A 23,371-nucleotide genomic window follows, 5' to 3' on the forward strand; every position below is an offset into this window, starting at 1 on the left:
GCCTTCCCAATAAATACTCTTCTGTAGCCGTTAAGTATAAATTAGACATTTTAGTGTTTAAAGCCTCCTGTGTGAAAGACTTAAGAGTCACCCCGAATCTCCTCTCTGTCCAGGTAACGTCACACGGTTCCTACTTCCAAACACCAGCTGCCACCAAAGCATCCTTTGCACTCAACTTCTCTGTGGGACAGATCCTGGCGGTGCGAGAACAGAGCTCTCTCTTTCTGACCCCATGCTACCAGCCCTAAACACCTGTTGTGCGACCATCCAACCAAGTGTGTAGACATCCCCCAGCCACTCCATTAGAACCCCCCGACATATGCATACACACACACACACACACACACACACACACACCAGCCACACTGCCTCCAGCTAGCTGACCAAAAGTGCTTTGAAATGGAATGGTTCTGGAACACGGAGAAGGGAAACACAACAAAACAGAACAAACCACACACATGAAAGAAAAGCTGTGGGTTTAACCTGATGTGAGTGGGCTGCAGGGCAGTCAGGCAAAAACCAGCATCTCTTTAAACAGGAACTACAAAACAGGAAGATTACAAAAATAGAATATATTATGTCACTATCTTATCCCCTCTCTACTGGAGCACACTACGTAGAGTGGGGTACTACGGCTGTGTTGCTGGCGCTCTGTGAACCTGCAGGTTGGAGAGGGCAGAGGGCACATAAGATGAGCCTTGGAGGTGCCACACGCTATGAGACCGCTAGAGGTCGCACCGACCATCAATATGGTGAAGAGGTCCGCCCACCCCTGGGATAAAGCACGTTTCGGGTAACTGAGGTGACTGCACTGAGCGAGCAGGGGAGTGAGGCTGAGGCCTGTGCCAAAGCTGTGCCTTTTCAGCAAAGCAGAGTACATTTCTCTACCTAATAATTCTCATCTACTTTAACAACGGTTTGCTGTATTCTTTTCCATCTTTTTTAAAGCAATATTTCTCAAGCTCTTTTTTTTTTCTTAAACACATAAAATAATCAAAATCCTTCTGGAGACTTCCTGTGTGTTAATCCTATTCTTAGAACAGACAAGCACATTAATAGAAAACTAGTTGATTACTGGGGTACAGAATCCTATTTATAGCACCCCCCTCCTCCCTACACTCAGGGCGATGCAAATCCTCTCTCTCTCTCTCTTGCTTTCAGGTATTTTTTTTTTTTTTTCTTCTTTCACTTAAGTCAGAAAGGAGAAAGATTAAAGAAAAACAACCAACAAAGAGAACAAAACTTCCCCTTCTGGTAACAAAATGTCCCCAAGAGGGACCTAGTCAGGAGCACCCGGGGTAGCTCCTTGGTGGCAGCCACCTGTGTGGTGGCCCTCAGATGTCCACGTCTCGCACGTCGGTGGGTGTGCAGGCCAGATCAGCCTCCTCCTCGGTGACCTTGGGGTCGGTGCTCTGCTGGGCCTGGCGCAGGCTAGACTCCAGAAGAGCTTCAATCTGTTCCTGGCAGGCGCGGAGGCAGTCCTGGAGAGGCGGGCGGAGATGGAGGGGGCCCTTGTTTAGCCAGAGGCTGGTGGCCAGGGCCTTGACCTGCGAGGCAGGCTTTGCTAAGGGCAAGGCTTGAAGAAAATCCCCCAAGCCATCCCCCAATCCAATGAGCGGCGAGAAAGCTGCAAGGAACTAGAGAGCAAGAGGGCCACAGGACAGCTGGCTATTATCTATGGGACACTCACCTGCCTGTCCACCCTAGGTCTACCCAGCAGAAGTTCCTTCCCAGGCCTCTCTCAGCTCTACACGGTATTACTCCCCATCCCGAATTCAAAACAGGGAAGGCCTGGAAACTCCTTTTTGGATGCACGCTCTGTAGGTGGATCCAGGAAGACCCCACCCTTCCATGAGCATCAGTGACAGGTTCTGCACGGCTGAGGAAGGCACTTCTCTAGGTTCTCCCACAAAGAGCATTTATGTCTCCCTCACAGCCTTTGTCCCAGGGTGGTCTCCAAGGGAAGCCAGCCTCAATGTCACCACTGGTGGAGCCTGGAATCCTGCTTAGATGGGATGAAGCTACATTCCCCTTCGTTTGATGAATACTGTGGCTGAGGAGGGTGGCAGGGTAAATGGTCCCATTTAACAGATGTGTAAAGTGAGGCCCAGGTGTGGACCCACAGACACCCTTCCCTCTATAAAGCCTGGGGGCTCCCAGCTACCCACAGACCCTATTCTCAGTTCTCAGGAGCCCCAGACGCTCGGGGTAAGGGGTCTGCATGCTTAAGCACAATTGAGAGGTGCAGGAATTGGGGGGGGGGTGTCCCTGTGGCTGATGCCATGCAGGGAAGGACAGCTGTTACACCTGGGAGCCTTCCACATGCCAGTGGCTCTGACCTCCACTGAACCTCCAGCTCAAGTTCAAACCAGAACTGGACTTTTGCCTGTCCTGTCTACGCCAGCTTGCAATGTCCTCGAGGACACCTTTATGGCCAGAGCTCCAAATACCGTCAGCCCGACACAAACCCCACACACAAAGAAAGTTCTAGAATGTGCAGAAGGTCTAAATGGGAGTCCTTTGTGGACTCAATCACTAAAGACTGCATTGAGAGAGAGATGTGGTCCTGTTGTTGGCAGGCCAGGCCCTCGGCCTCACATGCCACCACCCTCATACGTGTAACAGGAGCACTGTCACCACACTACAGTCCTCACACCTTTAGGATCCATGGTGTCTGGACGACCCCCAAATCTCAAGCTTGGGAAGAGGATGGTAGGGACCCAGGTTTGGCACCCTAGCCTGCTCACGGTGTCTTGGCACTGCACCCCACCAAAGTTCCCTAGCCCTTGCAGCTGTAGGCTCCTTCGATGAGACTCACTCACCGGGTCACACTTGATTACTCTGGAAAGAAAGTGCGTTGTGCGGTAGCAGGAGAGGAAGTTGTTGGGGCTGCCCAGGTGCAGGCCTTGCATTGCAGCTACCACGCTCCCAGCAGCTACCATGGAGGGCGGGTTGGAAATGAACTTCACATCTGCAGCAGAAAGGGACAGAGGTGGCTGTGAGCAGGGACAGCCTCAGGCCTGGGATTCAACTCCTACCCCCAGCTCTTGGCCCAGTCTCAGGTGGTCCTCCCGATCCTTCCCGTTCCTGAAGCTCCTTGGTGACCCCTAGGTGGCGCCAGATACACACAGTGCTGCAGCCTTGAGCCGGCAGCATTAGAGAGGTTCATGAGGGCTGTCACCAATGCTTTAAAAAAGCAGAGCAGCAGAAACTCTGTCTGGCATGCACACAAGGCCCTGGGTTCAATCCCCAGCACCTCAAGCAAACGCTGAGGGAGGAGGATTGGTCATGGCTGCTTTGCTCCTCAGAGTTGAAGGTGCTTTACACCTGCATTGGAGCAGTTGAGGCAGGAGGCAAGGAAGCTCACAATCTATTCCACAGCCAGCCTGGTAACACACCAAGGACCAGAGACAGTTAGTCACATCTCAGAAAGACAGGAGGAAGCTGCAGGTGTGACAGGACCAGGTCCTTTGAAAGCTAGGCTAGAGTCCACAGAAGGGATGCTCCCCTTCAGGACGGACTCTCAGAACCTTCCACAGAGCCATTTCTCTAGTTTTAAAATGCTGCCCTGCATCCTTTCTGTCTTGCTCTCCTGATTCACTGGTCCCAGGTAGCGAAGAGGACATGTGACTCCAGATCAGGTAAACCGGGTGGGAGTATAGCCCCAGGCCAGGGTCTCTTGTGAGGGGCTGCAGAGTCTTGGGGAATGTCTCCTAAGCACGGGTCCCACTGGGAAGTAACCCCCAGCATAGTATTTCACCCACTGTTAAATGTTGGAGTCATGTTCTCTCACAGTACTGCAGTGGGGTGTCATTTTAGGACTTCATCTGGGGTCACTAATTGGCCCCCTCTTGCACCCAAAGGACTCAGCATCCCAAAGTTGCGTGTCACACTGATGGAATGCCTCTCCGTACAACCCCACCACCAAAGATGAGCCCACAAGCTGCTTTCCTGTCACACCCAACAAAGACATAGTGACAGAGACAGCAACTGACTCAGCCTGTAAATCAGGGGTTCCAGGCCAGAGGAGTGTCAGCTCTCAGCACCCCGTTTTGTGTCACCCAGAGGCTGGGATCAAGGAGAGGGCCCATGTGCTCAGTGAGCTCTGTGCAGACTACCCTAATAGAACATACAACTTTGGCAGCCACACAGAAGTTAAGACAGGACCACCCGGTGGCAAAGGGCTTAGCTCTGGCCAGTGAGTCCAGTGAACTGAGACCTTGGTGCGGATTCAAGTTCAAACCACAGCCACATCTTGTGCAGGGAGTGAGAGCAGCTGGCATGTGGCCTGGAGTCCCCAGCCCCTTCTGAAGCTTTTCTTGCCCCCCCCCCATGTGCAGTGGCAAGATCCGTTATGTCCTGTAAGGAGCCCTAACATCTGCTTCTTCACACTGCCTTGTTGCTGCTGGCATAGCTGTCACCCGGCTCAGTGGCATGGCTGACACTTACCAACACCCTTCATTAAGCTCAATTTCCCATTGTCTGTATCCACACAAGGGTGCACTCTGGCCACCTGTGCATGCCTGTGTAACAACCCCAAGCCTAGACTAGCACACTGTTCACACAGCCGGGAACCCATGTCTAGGGGGATGTCCGGAAGGGAAAAGTCATACCCCCATCTCCTGTGAGGGGAAATTGTGCCGTGTGGATGGAAGCTCTGTTCTGTTTCATTCACCATGATGTTAAGTTGGCCTCTTCCCAAAGTGGCCTCGTGTGACAAAGGAGCTGGTTGCTCCTGCAGAGGGACAAAGCCTCCACCTCCCAGAACATCGGCCTACTGCAGTTTACCAAGCTGTCCTCCACCTCCACCTGTTTTTTAGGGGCTCTTAATGGACCCTATCATAGACAAAAGCCATACAGAAAGCTGGGAGAGCTGGGTCCTGCCACATAAAGATGCTTATTAAGGCTTATTGGCTTCCCTGGGGGGCATTCTGGGGTCCCAGGAGGGGCACTTTGCTGCCGGAACCATCCTGGGGGAGGCTGTGCCACCACAGCCCTCCTGTTATCTCTGGGAAACTCTGCTGCTTCTCCGAAGCCACTTTCAGCTCCATAAAAGGCTGCCTAGAGCTTGCAAGGGCTCTGCTCTCCCCAGAGGAACCCCAGCCAGATGCCTCCCTGCCCGCTTGCCAGCAGGGCCGCCCCCGCCCCTTAGATCCTTCCAGGCTACTGGTGGCCTTGGCACTCCCATCTTCCACCTCCCTTGCTTGGTACACCTCTGGGGGAGGTGCTGACACCCTCAGGAGATTGTTGGGAGGCCAGGATCCCCAAATCCTCACACCAACAGCTGTTCAGAAACAACAGCCATGGAGACTGTCAGACAAGAGACGATGTCACGGAGATGGCAGCTGGGGGGGGGGGGCAGGGAGGGAAGGACACTACGTGTCCCTCTTACATCACAGGTCACCCAGCCTGAGCTGCAAACAGCCGTAGCATCTGAGGTCTGATCAGGACCACTGGGGAAGGGGGTCCTCAGCAGGTGGGAGCGAACGCAGGTCCTCCTCAGCATTGCTAAGCCTCCTGGGCAGGGTTCCCAGTTAGAGGCGGGGAAAGAGTGGTCAGATGTCCTGGTGCAGAACCACCCAGGGGCAGAAGGTGTGTGTGTGTGTGTGTGTTCCTGCATGGTTGTTCACCCTGAGTTAAGTCACACTGTCTACCTGTAGACTGGGACCAGGAAGGGTCCCTTGGAGGAGCCATAGGAGGGTTCTTGTCTCTTGGTTTCCAAGCATTCCTCCCAGGGCTCAGGCAAAAAGAACTGGCCTGCAGCACCCCTGGTGGGGCCACTAAGTGCCTGAGCTGGCCACCTCGCACTGGGCTGTACTGTATCACGTGGGACTGGGACATGGCCATTTGCCTAACCCTTGTAGGCACCCCTGGCAGGTGACTGGCTTGGAAGAAGCTAGGAGGCGTGTGTATGTGTGTGTGTGTGTGTGTGTATGTGTGTGTGTGTGTGTGTAGCTGGGGATCCATGGGAACACAGGCAGGGCAGGAGGTAGTGGGGACAGGAGCAGAGGCAAAATCCTTTTCAGAAATCATGCACTGGCCACATCACTACCTGGCAGTGCAAAGGTTGGCCCAAGGAGGCTTGATCATCCTGTTAGAGGTCTCTACCCTAGCCGAAAAGGTGCCACCCAGTACCATCTACCCCCAACAAGCGCCCTGCACCCTGGGCTCAAAACGAAGAGAGGACCCTTCCAGGCTGCTCTATACATGGTACGGAAGACGGACGGGCAAGGAAAGGCATCAGCCTGGGAACTGAAAGGAGTCAGATCTCCACGGGGAGGAGTCGGGGGTGGGGGCCCTACCTGTGGCACAGAGGGCCACAAAGGTCTGTGCGTGCTTGCGGATGATCTGCTTGTTTTCATCTGCCTCTGGCATTTTGGAGAGGAAATGTTCGATGAAATCGTGGGGGGTCATGGCGGCCAGGTTCCATTTGAGCTTGTTCACTAGAAGCAGTTCCATTTGCTGAAGAAAATGGGGGAACAAGGAGGGCAATCTGGTTGGGGAAGGGTCTAAAGAGTGGGGACAACCCAGGACCCCATATAGGTAAACGACAAAATGTGCATGTAGAAAGGACTACCAAGCTGTGAGACAAAAAGACCTCCCACCGCAAGCGCTGACGCCCGCGCGTCACTAGGGGGCGCACCCCGTCCATATTTCAGAGAGCCTTCCCCGCAGACATGGTGGGCAGTCCTGGAAAGTGGCGGGGAACGGGGGGGGGGGGGGGGGGGGGCGTAGAAGTGGAATGGGTTTAGGATTCTGCCCACTGACACTTTGGTGTCGTGCAGTGTGGGTGCCTTCCATGGGGCAAGAGATCCGTCCGTGGATGGCTGGGTCTCCTGCCACTTGCAGCTCCCACCACCCAGGGGTCGCGTAGCTAATGAGGGATTTCGGATTGTGGGGTCTGCGGTTACCAGCAGCTCCTCCGGCTGGATAGAGTTGTCAGTGTAGATGCACAACTTCTCCGCAGTCAGAGGAATGGTCTCCTTCATCTTGGAAGCCACGAACATGCAGGTGGCACCCAGCAGCTGCAGGCGGCTCTTCTTCAGGGGCTCCAGCGACAGGAAGCGGTCCAGGTAGTTCATGGCCAACGGGAAGACCTCCTCTTCGCACTTCTGCTCCTCGCAGACCTGCGGGGACACGGACTGTGACCGTTAACGGGGGAAGGGGTCGTTCTATGTGACCCCGCATCCTTTTCCTAGATCGCACAGAGTGAAAGGGTGGAGAGGGCTCCGAGAGGGGTCGCGGTGGCTAACTCCCCAGGATGCGCTCCTGCCCCGCGGATGCCTAGTGACCACCCACCCTGAAACTGAAAGGGAAAGTCCCTGGGCTGCTAGCGTGGCGGGGTGCGGCAGCGGTGGCCGCGGAGACCCCAACCTTTATTAAAATTAGGAGGCCACAAGCTAGGGAATCCCACCGCAGGGCTGGCGGGGCCGCCGGGGGCTGGGCGCCGCTCGCGCGCACGCGAGACACAAAGGTGGCGTCTGAGGCCGACGCGCCGCATTTCCCAGACGTCATCTTTTCAAAAAATATTTAAAAATATTTAAAAAATAACTAGGTACCTAAAAACGGCCCGAAAATAACCATTGACCGACTCTTGATCCAAGCCGAGGGTCAGCAGCTCGGTGCACATTGTGGGGCGAGCCCCAGTAACTCAAACTCCGGGGGCCCCCCTTTTGCTGGGTGCGGGCGCCGTTTGCCTCTGCAAGGGCACCAAGACTCATTTTTAAAAATTATTTAAAAACATTTTGGGGCTTTTGGGCCTCCTACTGAACATGTGAAAATGTGCCTTGCCCCTAGCCCTCTGCTTGACCTGAGCAGGTTCTTTCAGGTGCAGACCCTCGCGGGCGACGGTCAATCTCTAGTGACTAGGGGGCCACGCGACCTTGCAGCCTGGCGTTCTCTCTGGGCCAGGCAGTTTGTGCAGGGTGTCCAGGGGTCCGCTGCTTGAACAAAGAGTCCCCCCTAAATATCCCTCGCACTGTCCAATTTAGTGACTCCCGGCCGTCACGAGGCCCCTCGTGCCCGTCCCAGTGCCCCTGCTGCCGCTCCCCGCCCTGCCCCCAATAATTAATAAACACTTTTGCTTTGCAATAAAGGAGCAAAGATGGCGCATAATACTGGCATGAGCGGCCCTTGCATACGTGTCCACGGATATTAATTTAAAAATCAAATCTATGCCCCCTTCCCCCCCCCCCCCCACAGCTGGGCTACGCGCAGAGGCTGCCCCCGCCGAGGCGCTGCAGGAATGGGGCGCAAGCGGGGGCCACAAAAGGAACCCAGCCCGCAGCCTCTGCGGTGTCCCTGACACCGTCCTCCCTTGAAGGCACTCCTCCCCGACTGCCCCCCACCAGGAAAAGGAATCCCCATTTCCCCAACTCCCATACCTTCCTCGTTCAAAAAGACCCGAAGTATCTATTTATTTTGAGAATCCCAAGTCCTAGAGACACACCCGGAAAACTCCGTGTCGGAAGGGAAGACATGGGCGGAAGGTATGGGTGGGGGCATCAAGTTGCCAGGGGGTCCCAAGCTAGCAGCCTGTAGCCCCTCACCTCCAGCATCCAGGTGGCCACGATTTTCCGCATGGACGGCACAATCTCCCTCTGCACGCACTTGAAGTAAGACACCGAGGGCGCGCAGGTCTCCTCCGTCTTGAGCATGGCTCGCAGTACTCGGTCGTTGAGGAGGTTGGTGTCTGGGTACGCGCGGCGGATGGTCTCCACTTCGCAGCACAGGAGCTGGTGTTCCATGGCGCGGCCGCCTGGGGAGGGCTGTGGTCTCGGTTGGGCTCCGGGACTGCCGCTGGCGCGCGCTGCCTTGCGCTGCCTTGCCTTGGGCTCTGGAGTGCGCGGAGTCTGCTGCTGTCTGCTACTGCGCCGACAGCCCTCTGGAGGCTGTAGGACTTTGCAACTTCAACAAAACTCCCCTGTAGTCCGTGTGACGTTACTGTTGTTAAGCAGAGATCAAAGCCGGGCAGAGAAAGGGAGGGAGGGGGGAGGGCCGGGGCGGGCGCAGGGGGAGGGGGCTCGGGAGCAGGGAGCCTCGAGCAGAGAGGGGACAAGCCCAAAGCCTGCGCCCCCCTCGTAAATATGCAAATCGCTCTGACTGCTTCTCTCCAAGCTGGGAAAGAGCGGTGCAAGGGGGGTGAGGGGGTCGTCTTCTTTCCCCAAGTGGGTCCCCCGAGACCTGTGGAGGTGGGGTGGCAGCGGTTCTGGACAGGACAGCTAGGAGGGAGGCCAGGCCACACGCAAGTCAGGGAAGAATGAATGGAAGGGGGGCATCCTGGGGGTGCAAGGACACCCTATATTCCAGCCGGGAGAATGGGCGCGTTTCCGAAGACGCCACGAGTGCACCCACGGGCGGACCGATTGCCTAGAAATCCCGGCGTCCACATCTTCTTTCAATTTCATCAACACGTGTAAAATTCAGGAACTGTATAACACGCGAAGATGCCGGACGAGCCCTAAACTCAAGTGCAGGCTCCATCCTGGAGCACTGGGGGTCGTTGCAAAGGGCCAGAGGGATTTCTCTGAACTTTAAATGGTCTGCAGCCTAGCATGTGCTCGCTTAAAAGTAAAATAAAATAAAATAAAATAAAATAAAATAAAATAAAATAAAAAACCCCAAATCCCAGCAACAGCTTAAGATGGTGGCCATTATTTTCTTCATCTATTCCTCCTCGCTGGGGGTGGGATCTGCGGTTTGCCTTCCTACAGTAACCGAGGTTCATCCTGGCCAGGGTCTGCCAGTATCCCCACCACCTCCGCCACCGCTGGCGATTTATCCTAGAAAAATAAACCTTTGAAGGAAAGGCTGAGAACTGATGAGCTCTTTCCCAATTTATTTATATTTTTTTAATTAAGAAAATTAAATCGCAGCAAGTATTAGTCGCTCTTCCAGAAACCGGACCACCGGAAACTTTGCGATTGGCTTCTTTGGGGGTGTGGCCGTCCCTCCACCTTTAGAACTGCAGCTGGGGGTGCATTCGTTGAGTTCCTGGGGCGTGGGGGTGGGCTAGTGGGAATCAAGACAAATGTGTACACCAGTAAGGGGATATTTAAAGAAAACCTATAGATGTTTGTGAATTCCGAGTGGATTCCTAAGCTTCTCTAAAATTTAGAGTTAAATAAAATAGTTTTTAGAATGAAGCGGTCCAGCCACCTTAGTCCATTCTTTATCCCCTAATCTTTAAAAAGTGCTCACAATACCCAACCCCAAGTTAGGCTAACTAGTCACATATTTTCCCCGGAATGGTTTCGTGTCCCTAAGAGTGAACGTTAAAACTGGGAACGGAGCGCAGGGCGTCTAGGCGGCACGCTTTCACCTTCGGAGCTTATTCCTCCAGCTCCTCCTCCCCCAACATTGGGGTCCCTAATGTCCGGGTCCTGTGGGACTATGATTCCACTGCAGCTACGAAAGTGATGGGTGGCCCGGGCAGTGAGCCCACGCTGGTTCTTGTCACAGGCCCCGCCAAGCCTGGGAGCCTTAGCCTAAGCACGAGGGCGGCCCGGCTGCCTTTTCATTCATAAAATCCCAACCGGGCGGCAGTACACATGATTTATGGGACAGCGCGCTATCACCGCGCCTGATTGCCTGCGAGCCGAGCCGGCTAGCCTAGCCAGGGTGCGCCACCGAGGGCAGCGGGGCATAAAGGGGCTCGCCCACCCTGCAGCACGAGCTGGCGACCCGCAGCCAGCACCCCCCACCACCACCGCGGGAAAGACCAGGAAACTGGAATTAGCATGAGCCAATCCGGACGCAGGGCTGTTACTAGGCGGACCGGGCAGATCTCCACGAGGAACTTCGTTGATCTCCGCACTCAGGGACGAGCGCAAAAGTGCAAGTCTGGTTGGCGGGCGTGCAGAGCCGTCCAGGAACCCGTGGGGGAGGCGCAGGAATTTGGGGCCCGGCGCGGAGTGCCCATCCCCCATCCGGAGAACCCCGCTTGTCCAGCTCCTGAGCCCTGGAAGGGGATCTTTCCGGGACAACTGCTTTAAGAATCTCAGAGAAAGACCTTTGGATTTTTATTTTCCAGTGGAAAAAGTAACTAAACACACACACACACACACACACACACACACACACACACTTTTGCAATTTTAACTTTACATTGGCTTAAAACGCACACACCTTTAAGCAGGAACTGCACGCTCTGGGCTAAGTGTTCTGAGCTTATTTGTCGGTGACCTTTTGGAGACAAAAGGCCACTCGTCTAATCGAGAGGAGACCACGTTATTTGGAAAGAAAATCTCAATGTTAACTTTAATCCCCTTTCCGATTTCCTGCCTTCTCGATTCCCCCTCCCCCAGCTAAGGCCAGGGTTCCAGAGAGAGGGAGAGAGCGCTGGCTCTGTCATAGTCTTGTGTTTGCTACTGTCCCTGGCTGTGGGAACTTCATTGAGAGGGGGAAGGGAGCGCGTTCATTGAGGAACCCGCTACTCAGCGCGGGGCTCAGGCGGGGTACCGGGCCAGGTGGCAACCCTAGGCCTCCCGCAGCAGCCCCTTCCGGAGAGGACGGGCGGTGAGCGAACGCACCTAGGCGAGGTCACCTGCAGACGCATACCTGGCGGCTACTTGAAAGGACTTTGCTGGTTCTGTTTCAGTTAGCTAGCCATTGTTAACTTAGCCTTTAAGACGCCCGGGAAAACACTTCCGAATATGGGCCCCAAGGTTCCGGAGGTACTGCGGCTAACCTCTATGCACCCCGCAGGCGTTTTGGGGCGCGCATGGTAGCCCATGTGCTACGCGCCTGTTCTGCCTAGGTTACCCTGAATTGATTCCAGTCACCCTTAAGCAAAGCACGGGTGTCTGTGTTCAGCTCATGTGTATTTCTGAGACAGCCCCGTCCCATCTTCCGGAGCGTGCATTTCCAAGTTAGTTTCAGTCCCCCAACCCCAGCCCCCGGATAGCATGCGCGCGCCATGCGATGGACCCCGAGGGTAGAGAAGCAACTTTAGAGAGGGCTGTCTGCTCGATCTCCTGCAATGAACGCAACACAGGCGCCCTGAGTAGTAAGAACCCTAGAGTACTTCCGGGGTTTGTCGACTTTACGGCTCTGGCCCACAGCGGGTCGCAGACTGAAAGATGGGGGACGGGGGAACGGACATTCGGGCCAGGATGAGCCAGGCAGGACCACGTGGCCCAATAGAGGGGGAGTGAATCCTCGTGTGATCCCAGGGCGCAGCTGCTGGAGATGGGGGCACCCGGTCTTCGTCCGTCTGCACCCTGAAAGCGGGCAGGGTGCAGAGCCCCTCTGATTTGCTTCTTTCAAAACCCAGGTGTCTCCATTCTTAATCCAGGCCAGTGGTGACTCTGGGGGGTTCCAGATCTTGGGACGCCGGCTGTGGCGGGGGGGCCCAAAAAAGGAAAGGCAAACAGCCCCGGGTTCTGGAAAAGGTCCTGTAGCCTCACGTGCTGAGCCCTCCCCTGGGTCCTTGCTTCCTGTGGTGCTTAGTGGTAGGACGCGCGGACAGACCCTTGGCTGGCTTCTGCGGCCCCACAAACGCGCTCCAGGAGCCTTGGGGTCACGGCACGGGGCTCGCGAGGCCGCACCGTGCATTCCGCGCATTCCCGCCGGCCGGTGTTTCGCCGCCACGTGGTCGTCCTGAGCGCCGCGCTTACCGTAAAGTTTGGAGGCGACGCGCAGCAGTGACTCACGAGCGCCTGAGGACGCTCCCCAAGGTAAGGTGTGGAATTGCGTTTCTATAGAGGCGCTGAGCCCGCGGGGCCTGGTTGAGTAGGAACTGTCCTTCCAAGTTTATAAGAACTATGCTGCTTTGGCTCCGCTGGTATGTGTGATAAGGTGGCCGACTGACCGCCTAAGGAACTGGACTGGTCATTGACAGCGGTAGAAGCCGGAAAGGAGCTACAGCTTTCGCTCCTGAAAGCTGAATTTTCATCATTATTGCAAGGCAGCTGTGGCTCAGGTCAGGGCCCTGTTGTCAGGAGGCCCATATAGAGGGTGCATGACAAACAGAGAAATGTCCACAAACCCACTATAACTGCTTTTTCAAAATAAGTAAGGTTTTTGTTCGTTTGTGTTTGTTTTCAAGACAGGGTTTCTCAGTGTAGCCTTGGCTGTCGTGGCCCCACTTTGTAGACCAGGCTGGCCTCAAACTCACAGAGAGCTGCCTACCTTTGCCTCCCTAGTGCTAGGATTAAAAGAGGGCCACCACGCCGGGCTAAAATCAATAAGGTTTAAAAAAGAGAGTTGGCTCAGTGCTTCAGAGTGCTTGCTGGTTTTCCAGAAGCCCAGATTCAGTTTCTGGCACTATCAGGCATCTACCATCAACCTGCCCTACATACTCTTCTGGACTCTGAGGGTACTGTCACTCACACATGCACATGGGTACAAACACTAATAAACAAACAAACAAACAAACAAACACATAAATAGAATTTAAAGGTAAAGATTTAGTCCACTGAGGGATGACAAATTTTGGCCTTAACCAATGGGATGTCTGTCTCCACCACATCAAGTTCAGACAGTAGTTAGGCACTTTGTAATGGTTAGTTTTAGTTGTCACCTTGACTCAACCTTGAATCACGTGACTAGAAAGTCTCAAGAAGGCCGGTGAACATGGCTGTAGGCAATTGGGTTGCCTTAGTTGATGTGGGAAGACCAAATGTGAAAATGGGTGGCACATTCCCTAGGCTTGGGCCCTAGACTGATTAAGAGCAAGAAAGGTAAAAACAAACAAACAAAATCAAGCATAGGCAAACAAAACAAAGCAAAAAAACTCAATAGCTGGTGCCTGCCTTTAATCCCAGCACTAGGGAGGCAGAGGCAGGAAGATCTCTGTGAGTTCGAGGCCAGCCTAATCTACAAAGTGAGTTCAGGACAGCCAGGACTACACAGAGAAACCCCATCTTTAAGAAAGAAAGAAAGAAAAAAGTGACAAAGGTAACCGAGCAACCATGCATTTATTTATTTATATTTTATGTGCATTGGTGTTTGCCCACTTGCACGGCTGTGTGAAGGTGTCAGATCCCCTGGAACTGGAGTTACAGACAGTTGTTAGCTGCAACGTGGGTGCTGGGAATTGAATCTGGATCAGAGCAGCCAGTGCTCTTAATTGCAGAACCATCTCTCCAAGGCCACCCACGCCTTCAGTTCTCTCTGCTCTGGGATGTGATGTGACCAGCTGCTCCTGGTTCCTGCCACATTGACTTTCCTGTAGTAATGGGCTGCCAACCTGGAGATCTGAGCTAAAATAAGCCCTTGCTCCCCTCAGCTGCTTTTCCCCTGACATTTGGTCACAGAAGTAGAAATGAAGCTGGGACAGGCCTCATGGGAGCTTGTCTGATTTGTAACATCCCAGAGTCCTGGAGAGGCCCGCGATTTTGAGGCCTTTTCTGGGACGTCACTCAACCTCTGCTTTGACAGATGATCTCGTTGCCATCAGGAGCAGGGTAGAAGGTGCTGGTTGACCTTAGGAGCTCCATGACTCCTGTGTGCCCCAGTGTGGCTCTACATCAGATGGGGTCAGCACCTGCCTGTCTAACAGCCTCGTACCCGCTCCAGTGGAGTGGAGGAAAAGACCTCCACCTTCCAGCTTTACCCAGCGGATACTGACATTGCAGGTGTTAATGGGTCGGGAAACTGGAGAGCAGAGGAGCGAGATGGCAGGGTGGCCATCCACATAGACCTGGGCACAGGCGTCTGTAATCTCAGCCCTCGCAGGGGAAGATGGGATGCGGAGATTGGAGAGTCCACAGAAGCTCACAGGCCTGCTCACTGCTTTAAATACCAGAGCTCGTGAGGCAGAAGCAAGAGGATCCAAGTTCAGGTTTAGCCTGGTCTATGCACTGTGTTCTTGGCCAGTCAAGTTATCACAAAAATAAAATAAAATTTAAATTTAAATTAAAAAAAAAAAAAAAAGTCGGGCGTGATGGCACACGCCTTTAATCCCAGCACTCAGAAGGCAGAGAGAGGCAGGTGGATCTCTGTGAGTTCGAAGCCAGCCTTATCTACAACCAGAGCTGTTACACAGAGAAACTCTGTCTTGAAAAACCAAACAAAAATAAAAACAAACAAACAGACAACCCCCAAAAAACCTAGAACCAAAACAAAGCAACCACAAAATAAAAAAAACCAAGGTTAAATCCAAAGAGATGCTGTTAGAGACAAAGTGAGAAATGAAGCAGACACCCACTGTGGTCCTCTGACAATTACACAGGAACTGTGCATACCAACACACACACACACACACACACACACACACACACACACACACACACACACACACACACACACACACACACGAAAGAAAACCCAGGAATGGTGCCATACATCTGTCACCCCAGCACTAAGGACACTGGAGCAGGAGGATGCTATCTTTGGGGCCAGCTTGAGCTACCTGTGAAAGGGGAAAAGAAAAGTCACTTTAGAGCAGGCCACTTCTCTTCAGGATGCCAGGAAGTTGGAAAACATTTCTGTAACTACACAGAACAGTAATCCCTGGCAGCAATAAGCTGTCCCTACCTGTGATGGTTTCCCCTGCCAGGCCATGGCCAAGGGTAATTAAGGTGATGTGCATAGGACAGTTAGCACAGTGCTGGCCAGCGGCTAGGGGCTGCTCTGTGCATTCATTCACGAGTTTGCTGTTGTGCAGAGAGAAGGCTGTAGTGTGTGCCTGTGGTATGTGGAATTAATTAAACATTTTTTGGTATATATTTACAAAGAGAATTGTTAAAATGACTTCATGATGAATGAATCAAGTGTGAAATTTAAATCATAGAAGGAACTTTCAAATTGAAAAAAAGAGCTGCAGCCGCATGAATCTTTCCTTATCATGTTCTGCTGTCTTCGGAAGCCTTAAAAGACAGAGTAGAGTTGTACTTATTTTAGGGTTTTGGTTGGTTTGTTTGTTTTTTCTTTTCTTTTTTTGTTTTTGTTTTTTGTTTTTTCCAAACAGTGTTTCTCTGTGTAGCCTTGGCTGTCCTGGACTGGCTTTGTAGACCAGGCTAACCTCGAACTCACGGTGATCCGCCTGCCTCTGCCTCCCGAGTGCTGAGATTAAAGGCTGCATCACCGTGCTAGGCTTCAGTTTTGTTTTGTTTTGTTTTTGAGAGAGTCTTAGTAGCCCAGGCTGGCCTTGAACTCCTGATCCTGCACATAACCTCCCAGCCCCCTCATTCCCCAGAGCGGAGTAGAGTCCTGTTCTGGACTGAAATACTCAAACTGTGAATTCAGATATCCTCTGTTCTTTATAAGCTGATTACTGTGGGTATCTCATTATAGCAAGGGAAAGCTAACACATCTTCAGAGACACTGTGTGTTCCCCCTCATCTTTTAGTAGCCTTCCTCCTCCTCTTCCTCCTCTCCTATGGGTCCGGGTCTCATAAGGAGTTGGAGCCCCACATTCTTCTGTCTCCAGTTTCCGGATGCTGGAAGTGCAGGGTGAGCCCCCATGCCTCATCCACTCAGTACTGGGGACGGAACCCGAGGCCACGTGTGTGTGCTGGGCGAGCACTTACCCATTGAGCTACAGCCTAGACCCACACTCATCTTGGGTTTTTGGTTTTGTTTGTTTGTTTTGGCCAAGAGTTTAAGCAGGGAGCTGGCGAAGGGAAGAACCAGAAAAGTTCTAGCGTAGAATTCAGCAGTGCAGCATACCCAGGGTGACTATTACAGGGCTATGGGACAGGAGGCAGGTGGGACCTGATTTGACTGTGTCTGGGTGGGGGATAATGGGGTGATTGGCTGGGACGCAGACTGTCCCACCTGCCTGGTTCCTACCTGTTTTCTGTATCTTTCCCTCTTTTTCCTCATAGCTACCACCTCTGGTGTCATTGTCGCAAGAAGACCAGGGCACCATATTCAATGCTTTGACAAGCCACATTGTTCTTGCCATGGAGTCAAAGCCCAAATTTGCAAGAGATACTCCAGACCTGTCCCTTGTCTGAAAAGCAGGGAGAAGCCTGACAGGTTCTGCCATGAAAGACAGGACTGGGGTTAGTCACAGCAGCAGCAAGTAATGAATAAGGTCCAATGTAGGCTTAGTTAAAAAAAAAAACACACACACACACAACTTTATTTAGGATCCTTAAACATTTCTACTTCCCTTCCAACCCAAGGTAGGGGAGAGAGAAGGTTAGTAGGAAAGGGGGTTGTACCCCTCTTTCCATGTAGTTCCTTGGGGCGAGTCCAGTCTTTGTCGTCAGGATACCAGCCGGCCAGCAAACAGCAAACAACAGCAGTGGCTCCGCAACATAGTAGAAACAGCAAGACTCCGCCAAATCGGCACGAGTCAGAAGAAACGGCGAGACCAAAGGAGAAGTTCTCTGGAGCGTTCCTCTCTGCAAAGTGAAATGTAGAAAAGTGAAGACCAACAAAGCAATGTGAACCATTGCAAAGTGTAGCGATGCAAAAACACTGTCTCACTGCCCGTGGACTTCTGTTTACGCCTTCTCAGAGTCCACACAAGGATGTTTTCCAGCTGGCAAAATCCAAGCCCCTTGAATGAGACAGCTTCCAGCAAAAACATCACCCACCCTCCCACAAGTCTGTTTTTAGCTAACAAAGGCCACGAGTCTGTTTTCAGTGGTGGAAAAACATCCCCACACTTGGGACCAAAACAAAAAACATATTCACATGACAGAACTGAGTTTTTAAAGAAACCAGAAACTTCCACTTCAGTACTAAGCTGTAGGAATTAGTGTGCCAGTGTGTTTACGTGTGTGTGCGCATGTCTGTGTACTAGTGTGTGCAGTTCTTGCAAAGGCAAGAAAGGGTTTCAGATTCCCTAGAACTCAGGTTGCAGATGTTGTCAGCTACCATCTGGGTACTGCCATTTCTCACTGGGATGGAGCTAGGTAAGGCTGGCCAACCAGCAAGTCTTAAGGGCTCCTGCTGTGTCCACAACGATTACAGGCAGTTGCCACAACACACACCTGGCTTTATTCATTTTATTGTTTTCTGAGATGGGGTTCCTCTTTAATTTATTTTTTGGATTTTCGAGACAGGGTTTCTCTGTGTAGCCTTGGCTGTCCTAGACTCACTTTGTAAACCAGGCTGGCCTTGAACTCACAGTGATCTGCCTGCCTCTGCCTCCAGAGGGCTGGGAATAAAGGTGTGTGCCACCACGCCCAGCTGGGGTTTCTCTTTGTAGACCTGGTTGTCCTGGAACTCTCTGTGTAGACCAGCCTGGCTTCAAACTCACAGAGATCCACCTCCTTCCCCCCCCCAGTGCTGATACGAAGGATGTGCATCAGACGCCCCACCTTTTGTTTTAATCTTTTGAGACAGGGTCTCACTGTGTAGTCTTGTAAAAGTTAAGTAGAGTTCTTTTTACTAACCATTCTAGCTCCCAAGTAATGACTCGGAGAGCTATTACATTGTGAATGAACCTTAGAGCACTAAGCTGGGCAGATACTCATTTATTCTAACCTGTCTTCACTGGTCTGGACTATTTCCCAGCCACATGTCCCTGTTGCCTGCTTTATCTTTGTCCTCACGGCAACTGCCTCATGCCTTAGCCTTCTCCTCTCCAGCTTCTTTCCCTGGTCCCTCCCTCAGACTCCTTGACTGGGATCAGAAGCCCTAACTCTCCTGCCCAGCTGGATGGATGTGTGTGTGTGTGTGTATACTACTGGCTAGTTTTATGCCAACTTGACACAAGCTAGAGTCACTAGAGAGAAGAGAGCCTCAACTGAGAAAATGCCTCAACAAGATTGGGCTATAGGCAGGCCTGTAGGGTATTTTCTTAATTAGTGATGGGTGTGGGAGAATCCAGCCCATTGTGGGTGGGGCCACTTCTGGACTGGTGGACCCGGGTTCTATAAAAAAGCAGGCTGAGCAAGCCTTGGAGGAGTAAGTCAGTACGCAGCACTCCTCCACGGTCCCTGTGTCAGTTCCTGCCTTCAGGTTCCTGTCCTGTTTGAGTTCCTGTCTTGATTTCCATCTATGATTGACTAGATGTGGAACTGTAAATGAAATACACCCTTTCTTCCCCAACTTGTGTTTTTCCATAGTGTTGCACGACAGCAATAGAAACATATACATACATACATATGTACATACATACATACAGCCTACTGAGTCTGTTCAGTGTTGCTTGAGATTCATCTATATTTATGTTTCTAATCATTTGTTATCAGATAACCAATCAAAAATCTCCTTCATTCCTGGGGAAGACTGAGTCTCCCCCTTTGAGCAGTTGTTAATTGCCTGTAGCTCTTCATCTAGCTAGATTTCCCCCATCCGTGTTGGCATATCAACTGCTGCTGTCATTGTTTGGGTCTTGTTTAAGCAGCCACACTGTTGAGAATCGGAGGGTGTAGCTTCCGTGATGTAGGCTGAGGACACAGCCTTGGAGTTGACTTCCTGGTCCTCTGGATTGTGTCCTCAGGATTGTGTCCTCAGGATTGTGTCCTCCGGGTCTTACGGTCTTCCTATGGTGGTTCCCAACCCTTCAGTGCGGGTGTTGTATTGTAGCTGTGTTAGTTGAGGCTGGGTACCTTATGACCCTTGGTTCTCAGCCTTTTGGCTAATTGTGGTTTCCTGTAACGATCTCCATTGACCTGGCAAGAGCACAGGATCTGGGCGCTGTTTTAAGGCACAACACTTTGGGACAATTTGTCAGGCAACAGATAACTAACAGAGGAGGGGGAGTGGCCTCACATGAGCCTTTCTGCACACTTCACGCTCCTGTGCTCCTGCTTACAGTCGGTTGACCAGCACACGCATGTCACCTGGGATCAAATCCCAGCCATGCTGCAACCTGCCATGCCACCATAATAAGACCGGTTTTTCCTCATGCTGCTCGCTCTTTCTGAAGGAGGTGGAAGTGCTGAGAGGGTGCGTTATTTTTTAAGGATGTCCTTTCTTGCTTCCTGGCACAGGACCTCGGCATCCCTAGGACATAGAGCTGCCATCTATCTTCTGTGTCCCCTGTACCTGGCAACTTGTCCTATGATGCCACATCCTGCTTGCGTGTCCCTTGGCTCCCAAAGGTCCCCTGAAGACACATCAACACCACTCACACATGTCTTAAGCCCTCTTCATGCATGCCAGCTACCCGCTGCACTAAACTGCTGTCCTGTGCCTCTTTCCAGTTCTCAGCTTCTCCCAGCGTTGCACAGGGAACTTTGGGTCTGGCTGCTGGCTGCGCTTTTCCAAGCAAGTCTGTTAATAGTTGAACACTGCACTTCTCGCGTTCCTTCCTTTGTTGGGGCTCCTACTCTCTGCCCTATGGGACAGCTGCTTTATGGAGGGGTTGTGTCCTCTCTTGAACCATCCCCATTCCAGCCTTCAAGGGATGAGGAGGAATTCAACACAGGAAGGTTCCCTTTGGAAAGGGACTAGCTGGGAGTGTAGAAGCCAGAACAGAACAGTGTGTGTGTGTGTGTGTGTGTGTGTGTGTGTGTGTGTGTGTGTGTGTCTGTCTGTCATCTGTCTGTCTGACTGTCTGTCTTAACCATGAAGGCCCAGGGTTCAAGGACTGCAGCAGGACAGGTCCTGCATTGGAATGGCTTGTCACTGTTCTTGCCCGTTTTGTTGCCATGGTCCCTATACCATGGAACCCTGACCCACTGTCCGCAGACCTCCTCAGAGGTACACTTAAAGGAACATTAGAGGGAGGTCACAAGGACTCTGCAGGGCTGGCAGAACGCACACAGCTCTGTTGAGTAGGGTACTGAGCTCTATGCAAGGCCAGTGAGTGTTTGTGGGTTGTTCAGCAGAAGGCCTCTCATTGAGGGGGCAATTTTGTGGCTTTGGTCTACAATTTGGACGCAAGGGAGCAGGCACAGTTAATACAATAACCTTGTAAACCTTATCCCTGCCAGCCGCCATTGAAGAACTGGTGAACACTCATTCCCTCAGCAGCCCTGCTCGGCCAAACTTGGAATTTCACAAGAGCATCTATGGGGCTGTTTACTCAGCTTTGAGTTGCAAATAATATTCCTGTTAGGTCTCTCTTTTCTTTTTTAAAAGAGAATTCATATATACATACACATATGTATATATTCGTTTTATATAGGTATATATATACATATATTCACACATATACATATATATGTATATGTATATTGGTTTTAATTATGTGGCTGTGTGTGGTCATGTGCATGTGAGTGTAGTTGCCATAGAGGCCAGAATGGGGTACAGGATTTCCTAGGGGCTGGGGATACAAACAGGTGTGAGCCTTCCTATATGGCAGCTGCAAACAGAACTTGGGTCCTCTATAAGAGCAGAAGGCACTCTTAACCACTGAGCCATCCTTCCAGCCCAGAATCTTATTTTTAAAGTTATATTTTTATTTATGTATTTGTGCATATGTGTGGTCCCATACATGCCATGGAACATATGTGGAGGTTAGAGAAAAACTCTGAGAAGTCAGTTCTCTCCTTCTGCCATGTGGGTCCCAGGGATTGAACTCAGGTCTTCAGCCTTGGCAGCAAGCGCTTTTGTCTGCTGAGCCAAATTGCTGGCTCTTGGGTTCCCTTTTTTGCCTACCTTCATTATCTGCTGTTGGCTGAGTCCTAGGACACTAAATTTTGATGTCCTACCTGGGGTCTTGCAAACCTAAAGAAATTTGCAAGAAGATAAAGGTGAGAAGGTGTCTTAGATTTGAGGAGTGGGGTTTTCCTAGTTGGGGTGTTTGTTCCACAGCCAGGAGTGTCTTGGTATCATCAAAAACCAGGAGCATATGTGACCTGTTGGGCTTATGGTTTGGATTGCAAGTGCCATGCCTTGGAGATTTGGTCCCCAGCTGACGGATGCATAATCTGTTGGCTTTCCTAAGAAAGGGTGGAAACACCTAGATGTTGGTGGATGTGTATTCAGATGCTGATTTCTGTGCCCCAGGATCTGCTTGCAGTCTGGATATGGGCACTACCATTTCTATGATGAATCTCCTGTCTTAATGTTGTGTAAAAATTGCTCTCCATCATCCCCTTTGGTTTATAAAGAAGCTGACCAGCCTATAGCTGGGCAAGAGAGGACCTGAGGCATGAGTTCCATACCCAGTCAGGGGGTGTCCTAGGACGCCGAGGCTAAGGGTCACAGAACACACTCCCTGAGAATGTCCTCCTCCCAGTGGAGGTACCTGGTCCTGACCCTAAGATCTAATCGAGGTCAGCAGGCTGAGATGACTTCAAGGACATCTCCGGACCACATGAGAACAGAGACCAGCGGCTTTTGTTAACAAAACAGAGATCCAGGAGCAATGGCTGCCAAAGAGGCAGATGGCTACTGACTAGCCACGGGGCTCCGCTCCCATTCAACTCCCATTTGCAGCTTCGGTAAGCCTAAAACAACCTGTCCACCTACCTGGGACAGAGAAGGCACCTACTCTCAAAGGCTTACATCTTTTTACTGGTGTTTTGAGATTCGGTCTCACGGTGTGTTCAATGCTGGCCTGGAAATGGGGATCCTCCTGCCTCAGTTTCTCGGCTGTTTGAGAGTACCTTGTACCCCATCACATCCAAGTTCAATAGGTCGGGGGGGCGGGGGGGGGAGATCAGAGGGCACTTGTAGGAACCTATTCTTTCCTTTTACCAGGTAGGGTTCAGGGATAGAACTCAGATTGTCAGCCTTGCCTGCAGGCCCCTTTGCCCACCAAACCATGTCACTAGCCCCCGAGATACTGGAGATACTCTTCTTACAACCTGCCGGCCAGCAGGCTAATGGCTTCTTAGTGATGGATTCTGAGGTCACCTGAGTGGGGGAGGGGCGCTGCTCCATGCAGTTAGCACTCACAGTGCAGTTACATGTTAAAGCTCCGAGAAGCCTTGCAGTAGAGAAATGTACCTGCTCGCCATTAGGTTCCCCTTTGTCACCCCACGGATGTGCTCCAGAAACACTGCTCACGCCTCAGTGACCTGGGGACAAATCTTAAAACAAAACAAAAGGATGTAGAAGACTGTGTAGAATAGTCTGTCCTTTGCCCAAGAGGGACAATAGTGACAACAAAGACTTTTGGGATACTCCATAGCAGCAAAACCAGACTTTGCCAGGTACCATCCTCTCCTCATGGTCCCACAACCTGGGTGTCCTTATTTTACTCCTTAGAGCTGCTAAGCGGGTGTCTAAGAATGTTTGTTTTCTTTGCTTTTGAGACAAGGTCTTAAAAAACAAACAAACAAAAACAAACAAACAAAAAACAGCCCAGGCTGTTCTTGAACTTGCTAGTTGCTGAAGATTGCTTTGAATTCCTGACCCTCCTGCCTCTACCTTTTGGGTGCTGCAAGTACAAATGCGCATCGCCACAGCTTGGCTTATGCAGTGCTGGGAATTGAATGCAGGGTTTTTGTCCCGTCATGTTTGGTCAGTTCTCCCCCACTAAGTCATAAATATATATACCTAGCCCCTCTTGGCATTTGTACAGTTCTGAGTTTTATTTCTCTCTCCCTCCCTCCCCCGCTCGCTCCCT

At 51.8% G+C, this 23,371-nt stretch overlaps 1 protein-coding gene across 2 annotated transcripts; it reads right to left on the reverse strand.

Annotated features, from left to right (window-relative positions):
• Positions 1–332: 332 nt before the first annotated feature.
• On the reverse strand, positions 333–8,926 carry Ccnd1 (cyclin D1). Of its 2 annotated transcripts, none has more exons than XM_051145755.1 (5): positions 8,550–8,926; positions 6,912–7,127; positions 6,303–6,462; positions 2,823–2,971; positions 333–1,547 (listed from the first exon to the last, which is right to left on the reverse strand). In XM_051145755.1, exons 1-5 carry the CDS (start codon positions 8,745–8,747, stop codon positions 1,335–1,337), a joined length of 936 nt encoding a protein of 311 aa, XP_051001712.1. In that variant the 5' UTR covers positions 8,748–8,926; the 3' UTR covers positions 333–1,334. The 2 variants fall into 2 exon arrangements, with proteins under 2 accessions (XP_051001712.1, XP_051001713.1); XM_051145756.1 differs by having other exon boundaries at positions 333–1,481; positions 8,550–8,920.
• Between the last annotated feature and the right edge of the window lie 14,445 nt (positions 8,927–23,371).

Source organism: Acomys russatus, chromosome 5, assembly GCF_903995435.1.
Source record: "Acomys russatus chromosome 5, mAcoRus1.1, whole genome shotgun sequence".
In the NCBI taxonomy this organism is placed as follows: Eukaryota; Metazoa; Chordata; class Mammalia; order Rodentia; family Muridae; genus Acomys; species Acomys russatus.